Source organism: Danio rerio, chromosome 8, assembly GCF_052040795.2.
Source record: "Danio rerio strain M-AB ecotype USA chromosome 8, GRCz13ab, whole genome shotgun sequence".
NCBI classification, from domain to species: Eukaryota; Metazoa; Chordata; class Actinopteri; order Cypriniformes; family Danionidae; genus Danio; species Danio rerio.
The window spans coordinates 35,032,466-35,053,888 of record NC_141028.1 but is presented as its reverse complement, the minus strand read 5'-3'; the positions used below and the strand labels follow the sequence as shown (position 1 = coordinate 35,053,888).

At 34.5% G+C, this 21,423-nt stretch overlaps 1 protein-coding gene across 1 annotated transcript in view; it reads left to right on the top strand.

Annotated features, from left to right (window-relative positions):
• Positions 1-21,423, top strand: part of ralgps1 (Ral GEF with PH domain and SH3 binding motif 1) — a 191,336-nt gene that overhangs the window by 136,880 nt on the left and 33,033 nt on the right. Inside the window, 2 exon segments of the mRNA NM_001100146.1 lie at positions 19,149-19,286; positions 19,449-19,542. Of these exon segments, the coding sequence (NP_001093616.1) occupies positions 19,149-19,286; positions 19,449-19,542 (232 nt within the window).

Genomic DNA, 21,423 nt, shown 5'->3' with positions numbered 1-21,423 from the left:
TAACACTTCCTTTCTCAGTTGTTTCAGAACTTTGGAAAGCCCTAAATGGGAAAAGCAAATCCCGAGAGACAGACGCACTATCACATGTGAACTCACACCTCTGGAATGTCTCTCAGCCGCTAGCCAGGCCGCAGTCTCAACACCCTTCAAGCTGTTTGCTTGAAGACACACACATTTTTTCCCCTTCCATAGTCGGCTAGAATTCAAACAGACCTTGTAATTAAAGGCCCCAAACCACTTTACTGTGGTTGCACAAGTGTCACACACAAAATACATTTTTCCACAGTCATCCACATTTGAATGTTCAATTCATAAGTGTGACGACATGAGAATCTAGGAATAGTATTATTTTGTTTATCTGTGGACATTTTCAGTAAGGTGTATGATTGTGTTTGCTGCTTGACATAAGAGAGATCTGGGATTTTATACTGACACCTACTGGTGTGGAAGCAGCATCATGTGCAAGTTATAGTTTGATGCTGTTGTACAGTATAAAGGCTGCAAATACCAGTGTCATTGATTCACTTTATAAACGGATAGTTTAAATTTTTATTTGCAGTATTTTCACATGCATTAATGAATTAGGTATAATGTTTTTACTGTTATTTACTGTTTAATCAGAATACAATAACTAGAAAATGAATTCAGAATTTTTGATTGGTGGGAATTATTTTGTTGGGGAATATCTGCATTTAATAAACAAATAAAAACCATAGATAAATACAATTGAACAAACTTACAAATTAAATAAATCAAGTTTTGTGATTTTCTGTAGGATACATTTTTCGAATCAGTGGGATACAGAAATGCAATAACTAAAAAACTTATTTGTTTAAATTCACTTGAAATCCTTAAACTATTTCACTCTGTTAGGGTTAAACTTAATGATGACCCTACAAATCACATGTCCTGAACGCTGGTTGTTTTAATAGTAAATATAAAAGCACTGTGGCGCAATGGGTAGCACGATCACATCACAGCAAGAAGGTCACTGGTTTGAACCTCAGCTGGGTCAGCTGGCATTTCTGTGTGGAGTTTGCATGTTCTCCCTGTGTTGGTGTGGGTTTCCTCCAGGTGCTCTGGTTTCCCCCACAGTCCAATAACGTGCTATAGGTGAATTGGGTAAGCTAAAATTGTTCATAGTGTATGAGTGTGAATGAGTGTGTATGAATGTTTCCTAGTGATGGGTTGCTGCTGGAATGGCATCCGCTGCATAAAACATGTGTTGAATACTGCTGTGGTGACCCCAGATTTAAAAAGGGACTAAGCTGAAAAGAAAATGAATGAATAAATGAATAATAGCAACAAGTAAATAGTTCAGCCCTAATTTACAATAGGAAATGTATGTTTCTTCATGGAACATGATCTTTATGTAATATATTAATAATTTTGGGGGTAAAAGAAAAATCTATCATTTTGACACATATGATTAATTTTTTCTATTGCCAAAATACAGGTATGTGTGAGTAATGTAAGACTGGTTGTGTGATCCAGGGTCCCACTTGGAATTAATTTATTTTGATGGTCCCTTTAACACATTTTGTTCATTGTAACTTACAACCACATGCCAGCTAATTCTTATTTCTTTTTCCTATTTGATGAAAACAGCGTAGAGATTATTTTCCATAATCCAAAACACTGGTGTATCATATTTTCCTATTTTACTGTAAGACTTCCCCATTTTGATGAAATTCTATTGGACGTCTACAACAAATAAAATTTTTTCACCTGAATTCGAAAAGTTAAGCTTTACAGCTCTAATTATGTGCCCCCCAATTTCAACGCCCTTCTGGAAGTAAATTGCATGGCCCCTGATTTCCACCCCGTCCCGAAAGTAAATTGCTTTAGCTAGCCAAACGTAATAAAAGGTCTTAATCTCAGCCAGATGCCAGGGATTTTAATTACAGGTGGAGTTTATTGAAATTCGTCACTCATGTCAATAATTCTCAAGTCCTCCATTAGCTGCACCCATACATACTTCCTCTTTTACTACAAATTATCTTCACAACATTAAAAGCCTAAGCCTTTCTAAACGGCACATGTTTTAACACATTTCTCCTGATAGGAAGTTTAGCCGCAGAGCTCAAGTTAATTTTAAACAATCAGGCCTTTACATCTTTATCAGCTTCATCTACTTCTGCAAAAATGCTTCTTTATAATGCAAAACATATCACACTTGAGAAGTTCGGTTTATCACCTTAGGCAATACAAATACAATTGTTTGATGAAAAAAGAGACAAAAATCATAAATATATTCCTTTTTCCACAATACCAGTTTTCAGCTGAAAATGTTGTGTAAATTTCAACAAGGCTGAGTGAATGTTTGTAAAGTAGTCTGAATTTGATTTCTCTATTGAGGGGTTAACAGACTTTGTTATTCAATGCAAATTCCAGTGACACAGGGTATGATAAGGAGCATAGCTGTTTCCGTTTACTTGGCTGGCTGTCATTAGCCACAAACATGATGCCTTTGCACAGTCCAAGAATACCAAAAATGTATGGCACCCCTACTTTTGTTGTTGTCATTTTATTCATTTTTCATTCGAATTCATTCGCATACTGCCTTAAAAGCAAGCTGATGTATTCACAGCCTTTAGGTGTTTCGCAAGCTGACATTTTGCAAGTAACAACAAAAATAGTTCCTACATTGCATCACTGAGTTAAAACAAGTCAAGTCTGCTCGTTGTCATTTTAATTATTCAAGTTTTCCACACAGTCTGGCTCTTCTCAGGGTTTTAGCTTGTCTACCTTGTGAATAATGCCTTTGAAGCAGCAAAAAACAGCTTGCATTTATGGTGTTCTTCCTAACTGGTGCAGTTCACTATTAGAATGCAGTTGTTTAGCTTGTTGATGATTACCCAGGCCTCGTATAGCTAATGTAATATTTACTTTCTTTGTCTTTAGCTCGGCAGAAACCTGTTTTTAGCACTACAAGTTTTGAATCTGGTAATCATAGAACATTATTTCTTGCACATGACCACACAGAACAAAATTGTTAACATCCAAAGATGTGTAGGCCTTTACCTTCTCTCTTGTAAAATAATTTGGAGTTTTGATTAGATATGTCTGTATATGTATGTATATTTCAGGCTGGATGCTTTGGGAGGGTGCTATCGCAAATGGACCTAAACCTTATTTAAGTTTTTTGTGTGTTGTGACCTTGCTCAGTGAGCATGAGCAAATGTGTAGGGGTTTCAGTGTCCCATTGCAATTAATTTTATTTCACATGACTTTTTAGGGGTCAACACTAAGAATTTACCTTTTTTTTTCTCTCTGGCCACACCAAACTAATGCCACAAATTTTCTTGCCACAAACATTCCATGTGAGAAAACAAAAGGATAATCGTGCACACATGTTTAAAACATTAATAATCTATTCAAAGAATGGTTAAAGCAAAAGCAGCAACCGCTGCTGCTTACAAAATATCTCAAGCTCTTGAAAGTAGCAGGACTGTAGGTGCACTAGCACCCACTTTTTTACAGTCTATTTCAAAGAAAAACAATTGCGTTAGTTGTGTTCCTAGACACGGCAGCGTTTAAAGCCCTGTCGACACTGTCGTCAGTGGGTTAGGACTACCTGTGTCACTGTGTGCCTAATCATCCTCTTATTTGGTATTCACCTGCTTTCTTTTGCTCACACAAACACTTATCAGTCATGCTGCTTCTCAATTCTAAGATCGCATTTGCACACATATTGATAAAGAGCCTTAAACTAAAAATCTAATCTCTAGTGACAAGCCAGCACTGGCAATTCAAAAATTATTTTCAAAGAGCCAAAGTGGCTAGTGGGGGTGTCTGTCTAACCCGCCACAGCTGAAATCTATCCGCCTTTGGCAGGTGTTAATGTCAAGCCCTGTATATATTATATAATTTTACGTTTTATAACTATGGCCAAAAGCACGGGTCAAACATAAAACATGCGCTGCGTTAATTGCACGTTAATAAAATAAGTGTCACTAAAATTAATTTGAGCTAACGTGTTAACATGTTACCTTTAACAGCTATGAATGAGTGGATGGATGGATGGATGGATTACCATGAATAATCTTTTTTTTAATCAGGTTTAAACTGGTAAATATAAAGTGATTTATTTGGCTTTTAAAAAATGCTATGTTGGTGGCGTATCAACTTAAACCACATATCCAATAAAAGATTTTGGAGTGTAAACTTGGCAGTCATTACCGACAGCCTCATTTGGTTTATAGGCATACAATTTCGCTTTTTTTTTTTTTGTGTGTGTGTATTTAGTCCAGTCGTTTTGCCAGTGTACGTTATGCACCAATTACTAATGTGGTTAAGAGCACAAGAACCAGTCTTGGTCAATCATACCCAGCTGCTTTGACATGTAGTGACAGTTATATTTACATCTTCCTGTGTACAAAATTGTTTCTTGTACACATCATAACTATGTTCTTTAAAGTTCAGAGCAGGGTTATTTTAGTTGTAAACTTAATTATAGTGTTAATATTTATTGTGTTGTTTAAGTAGTATTACAATGTTTATTCATATATATATATATATATATATATATATAAAAAAAAAAAATATATATATATATATATATATATATATATATATATATATATATATATATATACATACATACATACATATATATATATATATATATATATATATATATATATATATATATATATATATATATATATACATACATACATGCATACATATATATATATATATATATATATATATATATATATATATATATATATATATATATATATATATATATATATATATATATATATATATATATGCCTGGCTTGTGTAACCATACATTACCACAGCATTTATTTATACATTGATTATGACTGTATTTTTAAAATTATGAAATCCCCTTTTTAACATATGGTCAAAGTTCATGACTTGGCATCTATCCGGATCAGTGTCCTAAATGCTTTTGATATATATTTATAGTCCCAAATCTCTGACTGTCCCGTTTGAGCATCGCTGTGGTTAACTGGCATGTGATCATATTTACTTATTATTAGTAATATGTAACAGGTGACAGTATCAATCATTGATTATCTAAGACGTGTCAGCATTTATTTTAATCACCAGTATTTTAGTAGTGATAATTTTTCCTCCACCATTGTGATTTACACCCTTCGTTGTGTCCTTAAATGTTTCGCTTCAGAGATCCATATGAGCATTATATTTCAGGGAGTTTTAACCCTGAAGTGTGTAAATGTCTTTGGCTGCAATGGTCCCTGGTTTTAGTAGCCTCAGTGCTGCGCCAAATGGGAATAACACACTCCTGCCACACTCCCTGTTCTATTCATGGACATCTGACCACTGATCCTGGACTGAAATACATGGTGTTCAATCATCACCTGCTCACTTTCAGGTCCTCCATCAGTAGGGAATGAAGAGGCATTTCTAAAGGTTATTGCACACTGAATTCGAAATTTGCATCCATATTTTTCGCACGTGAAAAAATAAATTTGACCTCACATTGTGTGAATAGTATTGACACATTGTCTCCAAAACTTTCGTCCATCATAACATTTTTTGAATGGGGTTAGATTTTTTTCCATTTTCGCATATGAAAAATTGCTTTGAGAGCTGTTTTGACAGTTCAGAGCCACCATTCAAGCGAAAAGCTAAATACAAATTGCCTTCATTTGAGCTACAGATAACTTGATGGCAAACACAGTGTATAAAATAAAGACAGAATGTGACGGAGAGTTGAGAACATCTATAGCCTATGCTGGATTCAGTGACTGACACACCACTGCCCTGCTGCTGTTTGGTGTGTGTGTAGTTGTGTGTGTGTCCATACATTTGATGTACTACTACCCATAGATATTATTATAAAAGGCATGGTCTGATTTCACTCTGTTGCTTCGACACATCAACGCGGCCGCCATCTATTATAATGTCTACAGGTACTGCCAGTCTCTGATTAGGATTTGTTTTGGTACGTGAATGTGTGACGTATCACATACAATGCGTCAAATCCTACTGATTTCCTAAAATAAACTTTGCATTTTGGAATAATCCAGCGCAGCTCTTTGATAATGAGCTGAACTCTCCTTCCTCTATTCAGTATTGGATGAACACAATATGCAGCCTATTCCTCTATTTTTTCTACTTTGGAGAAGAGAGAGAACAAAGCATCACTGCTTGAACGAACTTCGAAATCTTTTGCTTTTGCTTTTTTCATGAAGGGTTAATTAAAATCAGACTCGGTGTACAAGGTTTGTTAACTTGATGAATTTTTTTGCATATGAAAACGAAAAATACGCATATGAAAATTTCGGACTTCAGTGTGCATAGACCTTAACTCTTGACAGATCTCTCCTGCTTTTTTATGTGGGAAAAGTTTGAAATATTTCTACAGACAGTCCCACAACACTATTTTGCCAATTTTTTTAATCAACTACAGTAAACTAGAAAAAATGTTCATGTGATTTGTCTGTTCATTTGGATGCAAAAAGCAAACTTTTGTATTGCTAAAAGATCATAATGTTAAAATACAGTAGTGTTCTGTCTGTTTGGTAGCCAATGTGATTTCATTTAGGGCCACATTTATGACAAAGCTGTTACAGAACAGCATTTCCTAAATGTGTTATCAGGCACAGACAGAAATTGGTATGACAGAAACATGCTAACTTGACGAAAAATCTTGACAAAGAATAGGACTGCTGCCCTAACTTTAAAATCATTTGAAAGCACATGAAAAATAATATTGTCCAACAATGGCATTGCATTCATTGATGATTGAAAATAAAGAACCAAGATGTTTAATGGTAGAAAGACTCTTGAAGGACTCTTGAAGTGTTACATTTTGGTAATAAAACACTGTACTGTAAGCGATTACAAGCTGCTGTGCAACATGATATTACAATTAGCACAGAAACTGTGATCAGAATTAAAGAGACTAGCAAAGCACCATGGAGCATATAGTGCTAGAAGCTGATCAATTTTATAATAATAATAATAATAATTCTTTACATTTATATAGTGCTTTTCTTGACACTAAAAGTGCTTTATAAATTTTTGGAGGGGATCTCCTTATCTACCACCAGTGTGCAGCATCTACCTGGATGATGCGATAGCAACCATATTGCGTCACACACCAGCTGATTGGTGAAGAGGAGAGAGATGAGTGATGAAGCCTATTATGATATGGGGATAGTTAGGAGACCATGACGGACAAAGTCGGTGGGCAAATTTGGCCAGCATGTAGGGGTTAAACCCCTACTCTTTTCAGAGGACATCCTGGGATTTTTAACGACCACAGAGAGTCTCACCCGAAAGACACACTCAGTGAGCAGTATAGAGGTCCCTTCTAGAGATGCGCGGTTGGCGGTTATAGCCGCGGACTCCGCGGATAATCCGCGGATCGGGCGAATGACGTTACGAAAAAATAATATTTTAATTAAATTCGGGCGGGTGGCGGGCGGTTGTACTGTTTTTATAGGCATAGCTGGCGCACCAACGAAAAAGCCTAGGACTGACTTCACAGAATGGGAGGAGGAATCGGATACACTAATTCTGGATGAAGTACAGAAGTATTCCTCTACAAACTTCCGTATAGACGGATCAGCAGAGGAAAATCTACTTCCTTTTGGGAGAAATAAGGCCAGTCATTCTCACAACTACAGCACCTTTCCAAGAGAATTCTATGCATTTCAGGAACAAGTGCTGCGAGCGAGCGCTCCTTCAGTGCAGCAGGGCGCATTATAGTGGCTATGCAGGCGCTCCCGTCTGAATCCTGACACTGTAGATGCTATTTTATTCCTGCATTGTGCCAAGAAAAAATCAAACTAGACCTAAGGTCAGGCATATTAAACCAATTAGCCTATGTTATTTAGGCTACACATATGTTCAATATAAACTTTTGAGTTCGGTCAGCTGATAATTTTACGTTCATATTGGTTTAGCCTATTCTAGACATGTTGGCCTCGCTTTTACGTTCCGAGGCTAAGGTTATTTTGCCAGAATTTCTTTGTCACAACTGGCGTCCAACCGTCATTGGGGGATAAGCAAATCGTACTAAATTGTACGAACTAGATCGTACGAATTCATACGAATTAGCCACTAAATGAAAAAGTTACGAATTGCCGTGAGATTGTGTTGAGTATGTCGTTATGCTTCAAGTTTGAGGGGAATGGGGATAATCCTAAATCCATGGGTTATTGGGGCACTTGTCATACATGCCCTTAGCCTGGTCAGACTTTATGTTCGCTCAAAGAAGGATGGCATATCTATTTTTCTAATTTAATTTCTAATTGTGGGGGTGACTGAGCCTACAAGGGTTAGGCACGATATGACGTTTTTATTAAATTTTTTTTTCAACTGTTTGCCAAAGCATGCGACTATAGCCTATGCCTACATTAAGATATTTATGTTAATATTTTTTTACTGCCTGTTGTTTCTTTTGGAATATAAAATAGGTATTGTCTGATAGAGATAGAAATAAAGGTTCATCTTGTCGCAGAACTGGTGTTGTTTCCGATTTCTACAAGCTCAATAACATCCACAGCAAAAAAGAAAAAATAAATAAATAAAAAAATAGTCGAAAAACTGTGCCCATTAATTAGATGTGCAAGGCAAGCAGGTACGTTTTTGGGGTTGCTATGGACAACTACAAATGTAAACATTATTAGGCTATAATGTAAATGACTTATTATTCTATCTATTTACTAAAAAATAAAGTGAAATAGGCATTTAGTAGTAGACTAAATAGCAGCATGTTGAAATGATGTGTCAATGCGTTTTCTATTAGGCTACAATAAAAAAAAAGTTGTATAGTACAGTGCGTTTAATTTAGGCTATTTATTTACTTTTGTCCCTGTGCGCCGATTGGAGACGGAGTTCACTGCTGATATTCTGAGAGCTCGGGTGCTTCTCATTTCTTATTTGTGCATCCTCGTTTCCTTTCCTTGCTTTCTTTCCTCATGTTTCCACCCCACCGGGATACGAGGGAGAGACGCAAGGAAAAGACTCAAGGACCGAGGAATCGAATCAAGTGAAAAGACACGTCCTCGTATCTTTAGCGTCACTTCAAAGTGTCGTCAATTAATGACTTGCACGTTTGGATTAACTGCATGTCTACATTAAAGTCATTCTCTGTTCTATAATGATCAATAAAGAAACATTCATTTAATAATAAAAAGGAATAAGCCATTCAAATAAAGAGCCCAATCAGCAGATGACGGGCGGGTGCGGTTTTAAAAATTGGTCAAAAATGTTACTGCGGATGGATGGCGGACGGATGATGAATTTTGTCATGCGGTTGCGGATGAAATGATAGCCCATCCGCGCATCTCTAGTCCCTTCACTATACTGGGGCGTTAGGACCCACACAGACAGCAGGTTGAGCGCCCCCTGCTGGTCTCACTAACACGACTTCTGGCAGCACCCTAGCTTTCTCATGTGGTCTCCCATCCAGGTACTATGTGACAGTTGCAGAGAGCTAGCTGCCAGCATTTTGTTTAAGCTAACTCATTAGCAGCTTTTTTCAATGTTGGTTGCTTGGTAACAGACCTGACAGTGGATCAATTTTAATGACGCAATTTAATATTTCCTAACAATGTATATGTGATGCAATTTTGCAAGTTAGGATAGCAATCTCAAATCAAGTTTAGATTTGCTTCTGTAAAATAAATTTGTGAAAAATCCTTAAATTCAATTTTAAGGTAAGACCTAAGATAAGAAATGTTCTGTAAAATACCCCCTGGGACACTTATATCTACTTCCAAACTAAAGTACATATTTTTACAACTCCAAATATTCAAATAAGTCTAACTAAAAGAGCATTATCAAGTTTTGAGGGAAATAGAAAAGGTTGTATCTGAAATCACCCTATATTCTCTCAAATAATGCATTGTTTGAGGCAACAGTCATTTGTAGTGGTGTCTGAAACCATAGTAAATGTTTTGAAGTGCACTCAATCAATCCCACAATGCACCATAACAATGAATGTGCAACCGATGTTCACTCAACGGCTAGAGAATACACATTCACAACCATACCCATGCATTGTGAAAGTGCTCTTGCTATTAAGTTTCTTAAAAAAATAATTAATTAATTCATTCATTCATTCATTCATTCATTCTCCTTCGGCTTAGTCCCTTATTTACCAGGGGTCTTGTTAAATCCTTATTTACTTTTTAAATTACCATTAGTATCCATGACAAAAAAAATGTAAACACTTTGTTTCATTAATAAAAAGCATGCTAAAAGTTAAACAACTATCACAGTGGCTGACCAAAATAATAAAAATCTAATCTGCTGGAGAGATTGATCAAACAAAACGGCATCCCTTGCAGTGCTCTTGTGAATGGACTCACTTATTTTTATTCACTCTTTTATGTGGACTAATGTAGGGAATAGTTAATAAAAACATAGGTATGATCTCAGATATAGCCTTTGTTTTTGTTAAAATATAGAAAAGATGGATGGCACAAGTTTATTTTCTTCTAGTGAAGCCAGAATAGTCCTGCTATCCTATTTTGGATTGGTAATTATCTCTAGTAGTGATCATGATTGGGATTTGCAGTATCAATATCCCACCCCAAACTCTCTCAAACCCAACCACAAGCACACAATCACGACACAAAACCCTTCACAACATCAGAAAACTAAATAAAAGTGTGATGGAGTGAACCAATCAATTACACGTTGAAGTAAACAATACACACACATGCTACATTTAGGCACTATTTTGGTTTATAGTTTCAACAAACATTAGGAAACTATAGTCAGATCACATATAGAGAGCAGGTGGGCTTGATTAAAACTAGACCAAACACAGCATAACTTGTAGATATTAAGAAAAAACAGCCATCAACCTGAGAGTACCAGTGCCACCTTGTTCTTTGTGATGCTTATATTTTCCTTTCTCGCTAAGTTTTACTGTTACTGAATGATACTATCCCATATCACTGAAAAGTTTATGAACAGAGCTGTTTTCAACACTCCACATTTGATGGATGGCTGTATTCTGCTGCCTTCTGAAAAGTTTTTATCGACCTCTTTCTACCTCTTTTTTCTTCTTCTTCTGTGAAGCCAGCCACTAGAACATTCATTTCCAAGAAGTCTTATTCACTCTCATCCAGAAAGTTGTAAAGTTTGTGAAGCCTAGAATAGACCTGGCTGAGGACAAATATATAATTATTTGTAATTACAATATATTTAATGCCAAGTCAAACCATCATTCCAAGCCGTAAATGTCTCTTTCCACATTTTATATCATTTAATTTTGCAAAATATAAAATCCTAATGAAACTGAGTTTCTTGTAGACTTGCCACTAAAATAATTTGAGTAATATGTTGTCCTTGCTAACTCAAATCATGTTTCAGTTATCAAATGTGTAAAAATTCATTCTCAATAATGTTTTTACAATATCTCAATAATGTTTTTACAGATAATGTAAAGAGATGTAAATTATGCATTTAAGTAATGTCTTGCAATTATTGTTTATAATGGTAATTTTTTTACACTCCCTGCTTATGTAAAATCATGGTAGTAGTTGACCAACAGACGGAAGATGAGGTAACCGCAATATACTTTCATTACCAGTGTGGTTTTGCTGTTTTGTAACTGAATGCGGTGAAAGGTCGATGAACCATTTCAGTGTTCACAGAATGAATGTCAGGGTCAGTTTTAGCTGTACAGCTGACCTCTCTGACCAGCAATAGGTTTACTATTTCCATGACTTTAATGAGAGTCAGTTATTACTTCAGATCCTATGTTTATCCAGCAGAATATCTTGTCAGATTTATGGCTTTTAATTTCATGGAAGCAGCTGCAAAATCACAAATAATTTTGACTTTGTACTATTACTCTAAAACTGTTATTAATTTATACTGTACGTTAACTTAAATGCTCAGCAAGCATACTGAATAAATGCATGTCATTTGAAAGTTTAAGGTCATTTGAATTTTTGAGAATCCAAAAAAGGATTAAAGCGTCAAAAATAAAATACTTTTATTCTATCAAAAAAGTCATGTGAAATTCAATTTCAACTTAAAGTAACATTCTGTTGTTGTAAACTTTAAATTATACCTGGTTCCTGTGATTTAAAGCTAAATTTTCAGCCTCATTACTATAGTCTTTTAGTGTTAATGTGCTCAAGAAACAGGTTATTATCAATGTCAAAAAAAGTTGTGGCACTTAATATATTTTTTTAGACTTGTTTAGATATTGAGACACATTTTATGAGGACACTACAACTGTTCAGTTAAAATAAAAGCATTTTTAAGCAAAAAAAAAAAAAAGCTTTTTAAATCAAAGCATTTATTTACTATATTTATTTTTTAGTATACAGCAGAATTTCATATTAGATTTAACTGTCAGCTAAACCTAGTTATCCTAGTTAGTTAACACTATATCATCAATTGCTTCTGTAAACATGATATTAAGAACATCATAGTTTAAAGTGGAAATAGCTTAGCTATGGACAACAATGAGATCTGAGTAACAAAAATTATTCACTTCTGACCCTTTGAGCAGAATATTACTGTATACTGTATGCTGCTTACTGTTTTTTACAAGTGTTGTCTTCTTTTATTTCCTTCCAGAGAAAAGTGTGTTTACCAGTCCTGACTTGAACCCAAACACAGACCATATATATTATTGTCTTGCAGTTAACCTGCTGCTCTCTGCATTGTTTTCTGTTAGGAAAATGCTAAATCTAAAGCCCAAATAGTGACAATTTGGAATCTCTGAATTTATTAGATATGGGATTGAGTAAAATGTTAATATTTGTTTGATTGTATAAAAGTCCAATAAAATGTTGATATAAGAAATACATTTTAAAACATTTTTAATGCAACATGTTGTGTTGTCTGATTATATGCATGTTAAGAAAGTCATTTTGTGCTATGTTGACCATTTGTTAAAAATGCTCTAAATGACGTTTTGTTGTTTTATTTAAATTTAAAAGATGTGCAATCACGCTATGCGATATGCCACGATATGCCAACGCACGCCTCCCACCAGTGCTGATATACAGCCATAGCACACTGCTACTTGTGTGTGTGTGTGTGTGTGTGTATATATATATATATATATATATATATATATATATATATATATATATATATATATATATATATATATATATATATATATATATATACAGTTGAAGTCAGAATTTTTAGCCCCCCTGAATTACTATCCCTCCTGTTTATTTTTTCTCCCATTTTCTTTTTTACGGAGAGAAGATTTTTTTCAGCACATTTCTAAACATAGTATATACAAGATCTAGAGCAGGGGTGCCTAAACTTTTTTTTTTACGAAAGGTCAAAAGCCAAACTTGATTGAGGCTAGTAAGACGAAGGTGAATATACAGTAGATGTCATGTGTGATTTAATTTAATTAATAAAATTTAAAAATTACTAGAAAAAATTACTTTATATTAACTAATACACAATAATTTTTAAATTTTATATTGAACTTATACAGTAGGAACTAAAACAAACTCATTTAAAGCAGATTTACTCTACTTTTGATTGTCTTGATTTGCTTACTGATGATCCCTGCATAGTTCTCTCTATATCAAGTGATGGTATTTACATTTTAAAAAAATTTGATTTATTTACAATATCTATTTGAAACATTTCAATTCAGTTTTCTTTTTTTTATAGCTCAGCCATAAAACAAACAAACAAAAGAATGTTCTGTTAATTTAGAAATGACGATCTCTGTGTTAAAGGCCTTTTCCCTCCATCTTTTTCACTCTCTTCTCAGATGGAATGGTGGGCCAAATCAAAGGTTACAAAGGGCTAACTTTGGCCTGCAGACCCTAATTTTGGGATTCTCTGGTCTAGATGACATTGACAAAAAAAAACAAATCTTTGTTAAGTGGTCCCTTTTCCCCCAATGCCCTCAAATAAACTAGGAAAGTGAAATTGCACTAATTGACAGATTTAAACACCAGGTGTAAACAGGAATGTGTCTTCCGTGTCTACATCTGATTCTCTCAACCCAAACACATCTTAATACCAGATGTAAACAGGGCCACTGATATCTTCCACTCTCAACTTCCTGCAATTTAGTCCTAGGATAAACTTCAGGCCTGGCGTGAGAAAGCAGACACATCCCCATTGCCTGCAATCAATAAATGACATCTTAACTCTTCAGTTATAGAATAATTGCGCTCATTCACAGACTCATAACCTCTACCTGCTGATTAGCAAGCTGTGCTGTGAATCCTATAGCAGAAACTGAGCTCTAACAAGCAAGTAAAATCATTCAGGCAATAGCTCCAGGCCACTGTTTTCAAGCCAGACACTGCATGGTGTTTGGTTTTGTCCCTGTCGCCTGACAATTAGCAGTGTGCATGAGAAAGAGAGTTTTCTCTGATCTGTCTTCGTAAATGAGGTAAAAGTGGGCTGAGGGGCCACTGAAGAGGAAAGTAAAGCCTTGAAGTTTCACAACACAGACAGAGTTCAGCGTGCAGATGTGAATTACAGTACTGGAGGGCATGTTTGAAGTGATTAATGAGATTGTGCAAAATAGTGTGTTTATCTTTTTCTAGTGAGATGTTTGTGATGTTTCTTTAGGAAAGATTTTCTGAAAATTATTAGTTTAACCAATAAGGCTTTCCTCTATTGAATATGAAAAGCATATTTGATAGATTTTTGACCAATACATTTGGTTTGTTTTTGTTTTTTATTTAATATTTCAAAAGTCTCTTATATGCTTAAAAACTTGTATTGTAAAAAAATTATTATTAATGTGTGATGTTTGAATGTACAACAAGGAAAATAAATATTGATTATGATTTTTTTTCTCAGAAAACATATTTCTAACAGTACATTGGCCTGGAATTTTCCTTGGATGTTGGTAACAACCAATGATATCCATATTTGCAAAGAAAACTAGTCAAATTAGTTTACAAATTAAGTTATGTGTAATGAAATGAAATGACACAGGAAAAAAGTATTGAACACATGAAGAAAGGGAAGTGTAGTAAGGCAGGGAAAGCCCAGAGAGCAGCTGAAATCTCTCAGTAGTTCTTCAGCTACACTCTGCCCTTTTCATTGTAAATTAAGATTAGCTACAATATCAGGACAATGAGTGGACATTTCAGCAAGAAAATGATCCAAAACACAGCCAAGGAAACTCTCAAATGCTTTCAGAGAAAGAAAATGAAACTGTAGAATGGCCCAGCCACTCACCTGACTTGAGTCCAATAGAAAATACAAAATAAAGATCAGATTTAATAGACAAGGCCCACAGAACCATCAGGATTTTTACACACTGTTGAAGTCTGTGAAAAAATCACACCTCAGCAATTTATGTGACTTCATTCTCCATATGAGAGGCGCCTTTAGGCTATCTTCACCAATAAAGCCTTTTATATGAAGTATTAAAAAGTTTCAGTAGTTCAGTATCTTGTTTGTGTGTCATTTTATAGGTATTGCATACAGTATAACAAACTTTTCAGATTGTTTTTGATATGTTTTATTTTTGTTTGTATTGTTTGTGTTTTTGCTCCTTAAGAAATATTATTCCTAAGACAAAACAAAATAAAAACAACAATACATGTTCAATTCTAATTTTCCCTGCTGCATATTAAAATAAAATGTATTCCTGTGATTTAGAGCTGCATTTATTCCAGTGTTCATAGTCTCGTCCTTAATAATTTGTATTAAAAACATTTTATATTATGTTTAATGTTGAACAAATGTTATTAAAACTGATACTTTTAGGAGTGTTTAATACTTGAAAGGATTCAATGTTACTTTTGGTCAACTTAATAAATACTTGATGTAAAAAGTCCTTATTGTATAAACGTAAAGTATTAAAGAAAGTCACCCTGTACTAACTCCAAAATCTTAACGGTTTGTCAACAAAAGCTTTTCAGACTCTCCAGAGTTTCAGAGTGATTAAAGCATAATAGTGTCACATGTATGATAAAAAACTAAAAAACTTATGATCAAATGTGCATTTTAAGTCTGATCTTTATAATGATCCTTCAACAAAACTACAAACATCAGAAAACGTTTTTTTTTTTCATAATATCATAAGAAGATTTATTACTTAGAAGCTTTATTTTGTGCTTCGGTATAGAAAATTATTTTATAATGACAACACATTGATGGATGTTTTTAAAAATGTCTACACTGGAAGAACTTTTTTATTTATCATAACCTAACTGGAAAAAATCAAATTTGAAGCGTTTTAAGGGCAAAATTGTAAGTCTTTTTTGGATCATCTCTTATTGATTATTGTAACCGACTGGGTGGAGTGACAGAGGACAACAGGAGGTAAGATCCAATATGCAGTTTATTCAATGTCAGGCAAGCAGTGGTCATCAGGTGCAAACGGGTATCTATAGACAGTCCAGAATCGTAGTCGATATAAACAGGCAGAAGGTCGAAAGGCAGGCGGCTAAACAGGATAACTGGGATACAAGGCTAGGGTCTAAACACAGAGAAACAAGACAGGGAGAAACGCTTCGTAATGTCACACTGGGAAAACAATACTCGGCAAACTGGAAGCGCGAATGAGTGGCTTATAAATGGAGTGATATCAGTCTGTGAACAAGGTCCAGCTGGTGATTGCAATCAGGATAGATGAATGAGCAGGCGTGCGTGTTTGGGAGCAGTGCATGTATGAAAATGTAGTCCTGGGAAATGCGGAAATGTAGTCATGAGAGTTCGTGTGAGAACCAGTGATCCTCTGAGAAGCGATCGCTGGTTGTGACAATTATGAAGTTTTTATCATTATGTCTCATTTAACATCAGATGTCAAGAAAACTGTTTATTTGTGCTTCTCCATAAGAAATAAGCCTGCAAGGGATAAAACGTAGGTGATGATTTATTAAAATAAATTTATTGAAGAAGTGAACAAATTCAAGTATCTTGGCATAACTCTAGACGTGGTTTTCAAATTTGATTGTCATGTAAAAAATATGTGTAAAAAAGTCAAGCCAAGTCTTAATTGTTTTTGTTTTATTAGAAGATTTTTAACATATCAAACTGCAAAATTGTACATGCATACAATGATATTCTCACACTTATCATATTGCCTCTTTGACCACATTAAAGCCTATTGATTCGATATATAAACAAGCAATTATAACTATGGACTTAAAGCATGTGCGATGGCATCATTGTGAGGTTTTTTGTAAACATAATCATTTTAGTTTTATTACATTTGATAATCTTAATTTGTTTAATGTTTAAATAATCATGTTTCAATGCTGTTTTCTGATCTAATCAAACTTCTCACAGAGTCACACCAGCAACTGGTAATGGTGACTGTCTTGTTCCAAAGAGGTTTCCCAGTTTTCTTTGTTAGGGGAACCAAAGTGTGGAATTATTTACCTGTTAGCCTAAAATTAGAAAGTAATATAAATGTTTTAGTAGTGTACTTAAAAATTGGTTGAAAAACAAAAAATCAGTGTTTGCACAAATAGTCTACTATTAGTTTCTTTGATCATGCTGCCTTTGCTTTTGCCTTATAGCAATTTTATGTAAATAATTATAATGTTATGTGTTTATAATATTTTTTAATGTTTATAATAGTGTATATGTAAAGGGTTCATACGGTCATGAAAAACCTGGAAAAGTCATGGAACTTTGACATGGCATTTTCCAGGCCTGGAAAAGTTTTGGAAAAACAGAAAACCCACAAAGTTTTGGAAAGCTCATGGAAAACAAATGTCTGTATTCTTGAATATAGGTTACAGTGTTTCCTCTTGAATTTTTTTATTTCCAGCTATAGCCGCAGGCCTTTTGCACAGATCTACCAACTATCTATGGCGTTATTTCAATGAAAAAGGTTGTGAGCGCAGTATTACAAGTTGAGATCTAATTTATGTTAGACGAGCATGTGAATCTTTTTGCTTGCGCAATTTCCTCTGTTCATGCACAAAACTTTGGTCCATCCTCAAATTTACACTGCTCAAGTGCAGATTTTCTTGTACGCTTTCAAATAAACGCTACTGACGCTACTCACGTTTATGTAGTAAGTATGTCTCTAACATTTATTAGATTGGATAGGAATGTTCATGAATGTCTTCTGTAGACCTACATTAATGCATCCCGAAGTGAAACGGCTATAAACTCCAGCAACATAAAGTCTTTGTTTGTTGTATAAAGAACCATAGACCTTTATCTATAAAGTATAATTACAGAAACTGTGTTCATCTTAACTGAAAGCTACGTCGTGTTTGCTGGCCTCACACATCATGCACCTGTCAGTCATCAGTCAGTCAGTCAGCATGTCACCTTAAATGCTTAAACAAGTAACGCACAGCACTACTACGGTTACAGAAAAGTTCAAGCTGTTACAACTCACTTACCTTTTAATACGTTTTGGTGCGATTACAACCCGCTATTTAAAAAAAAAATGTCTGAATGTTTTAAATGAAAAGCTGTAATGTTGACGTGGCGAGATGAATTTAGGTGTGGCGCTCCGCCATGGAAAAATGAATGTAGCGGAAACCTTGGGTTAGTTATCTTGACTTCTATTCTGCCCTTGGCCAATCACCTACTCTTACATTATTAGTGCAGTGAAAGCATTATCTAAATCAATTTACACATATATATATATATATATATATATATATATATATATATATATATATATATATATATATATATATATATATATATATATAAATATAAATTGAAGCTAAATAGATTGCTGCATGTTTTTACCACACATATGTAGACATGAAACATTAGGTCATGAAAATTTACTTGAAAATCATGGAGAAGTCATGGAATTTTAGTAGTAAAAATGTGTATGAACCCTCTATGTATCTATTTTATTTTCATTTGATGTCAGGCCTCCCATGGACAGGTGTTGAGAGTTAGCAAGTCTGCTGAAACACTTAAACAAATGCATTTGGTTATCCAGTGGGATGTCCATGTCAAAATAAATAAATAAATGATGTAATGTGTTTTATCTGGATTTTTTATCTTGGAATAGCCATATGTTCATAATGTGGTAATAAATGAATTTTTAAAAATGGTGCTTTGGCTTCATTTTTAAAATGTGAACACTTAAGTTTCCAATTATTGGGCTTTTTATGGAAAGAATTGACCAAGACATTATTATAATTTTGTGTTACCATTTAAGAGAAACTGTTAATGTTGACAATTTCCACGTCATCCAATTCCTGACCATTTTTCTTTTCTGTTTACATCAGGAATTTACCTGTTTGACATGACCTACATTGACTCCGCCTACCCTGCTTCTGACAGCATCATCGAGACAGAGCAAAGAACCAATCAGATGAACAATCTACTCCGCATCATTTCCGATCTACAGGTGTCCTGTAAATATGGTACGGTTCAGCTTTTAGAACTATGCTGGCAACTTATTCTTTGCGATTTGCTTTTTTAATAACATATGAAATGACTTTGTCTTTAAAACACTAATGAAAGCAAATCAGAAATATTGAAATATAATGATTTAAAGACCATCTCCATGTTTCATGACCCCATAGATCATTTAATCACGCTGCCCCACGTGCAGAAGTATCTGATGTCTGTGCGCTACATCGAGGAGCTCCAGAAGTTTGTGGAGGATGACAATTACTCGTAAGTGACATAAACCCATTATTATGCTCAGTAGCTTTAATTTAGCTTGTTTTGGGTGATTTTTGCTTTGCTTTCTGCACTGCAATTTATAGGATTTCGTAAACATCTATGCCAACTTTCACTGAAACTACCCACATCTGTAAGACCCTCATAAATCAAGACCCTCCCATCTTGTAACGCTGCCCTTTTTTGAACAGCTGCCTATAGTATTTATTAAAATGTGCTGTCTGTGGGCTTTATGTCTTCTTGGTTTGGCTGCATGGACCACAGGCCGACAAAACACCTAATTTACCGGCCACAGCTGCACCAGCTTGGCATGGCTTTATGCTACAATATAATCCCTATTTCCTTTACCTCAGGCTTCATAAATGTGAAGCCCATAATATATTTTCCTACTACAGTCTTATATAATATGGTTACCTTCAAGGAAAATGTGCCGTACACATGTGGTGAGGTATGATGAATTAAATGTTGTGAATGAAAACAGAATTATTAAAGTATCTCTTTCTTGAATGTTACATGCTACACATGTGTAATGTATTAAACTTGCAGTACATGTGGCTTTCAGCTTCTACAAAGACAAGCATAGCATTGATGTTTTTATCATCATTAAAAGAGATTTCCCCGTTTCCTCCGGTAGTTCTCTTCTGTCGTACTGTGTGGTCCTGTCAGTCTCACACAAAAGCGCTAGCCGTTTTATTGCTGTCCAATTTCTTGCAGTCTAGACACTTATATATGCAAGATTGGGAAACACAAGATGCCTATATTTCCACTGTTTCCATTTGGAAAAAATGTGTAAAAGTTACTTTCCGTGTACAGTAGTTGCTGACTATTGGCTTTTTCATGTAAAAAACAAAACAAAAAACTATATCATAATGTTTAAACTGCTAATTTGACACCAAATTTTAGGTATCCTTTTCTTTGAGTACATTTACAAATTCTTAACCCTCTGAGGTCTGAGGTGATTTTAAGTCCCTTAAGATATTTTGACATGCCCTGAAATTTGTACTTATTTCAGCTACTACTTACATAGTATTAGCCAACATATATATCTTTTTTTTTGTACTCAGCACAAACTCTGCTACAATAATATGTGAGGAATATTGATGTACATTCTTGCGTTTGTTCGAAAAAAAAATGTTATACATGGTTTGGAGGTTTTGAAGAATAAAAAGAAGCTGAAATAAGGCCCAAATAACCACACTTAAGGGACCTGAACAAATCTTTTGTATAACCAGTCTTGTATGCTAGAATATTTACTTCACAATTATGTGAAGATTATTCTGTTCTCTCATTCAGAGAAGACATTAAAATGATTTACATTTTGTTAAGTCGGTGTTTGGGTCAGAATACTGTATGCGTAGGAGTAACAATGGTCATATATAATTCACACCTGACAAAAGACACTCCCCCACTGGCTAATGTTCACCCATCAAAGGCATTGTAAAGCAATGTCCAGTTGCAAAAGCTAGCCCAAACTAAATGCTTGTTGTATTACTTGCTGTATGTGCACTTATACAGCATGCACAAAAATATATTTGAAATGGTTTAAAACGTGTTTGCAAAACAATACAATTGTTGTAATTCAAACTTTCTTAAACATTTATCCGGCATTTATTCATAATTTCTGAATGAAACTAAAGTAGCGTAATGACAAATGCTTTAAAAATAAGAATAAATAACATGAATTTTAAACATGAAAAACAATTACTTTAAATCAAAATACAATTTTAATTGTTAAATATATATATATATTGCTCAAATAATTGCAGCCTTAGTTAACTCTTTCCAAACTTTGACTTTATCAAATAAAAAAATAAAAAAAATTACACACATAACATGCGTCATGTTCTGAACAAAGCAGCATCTGATTATGCTTGA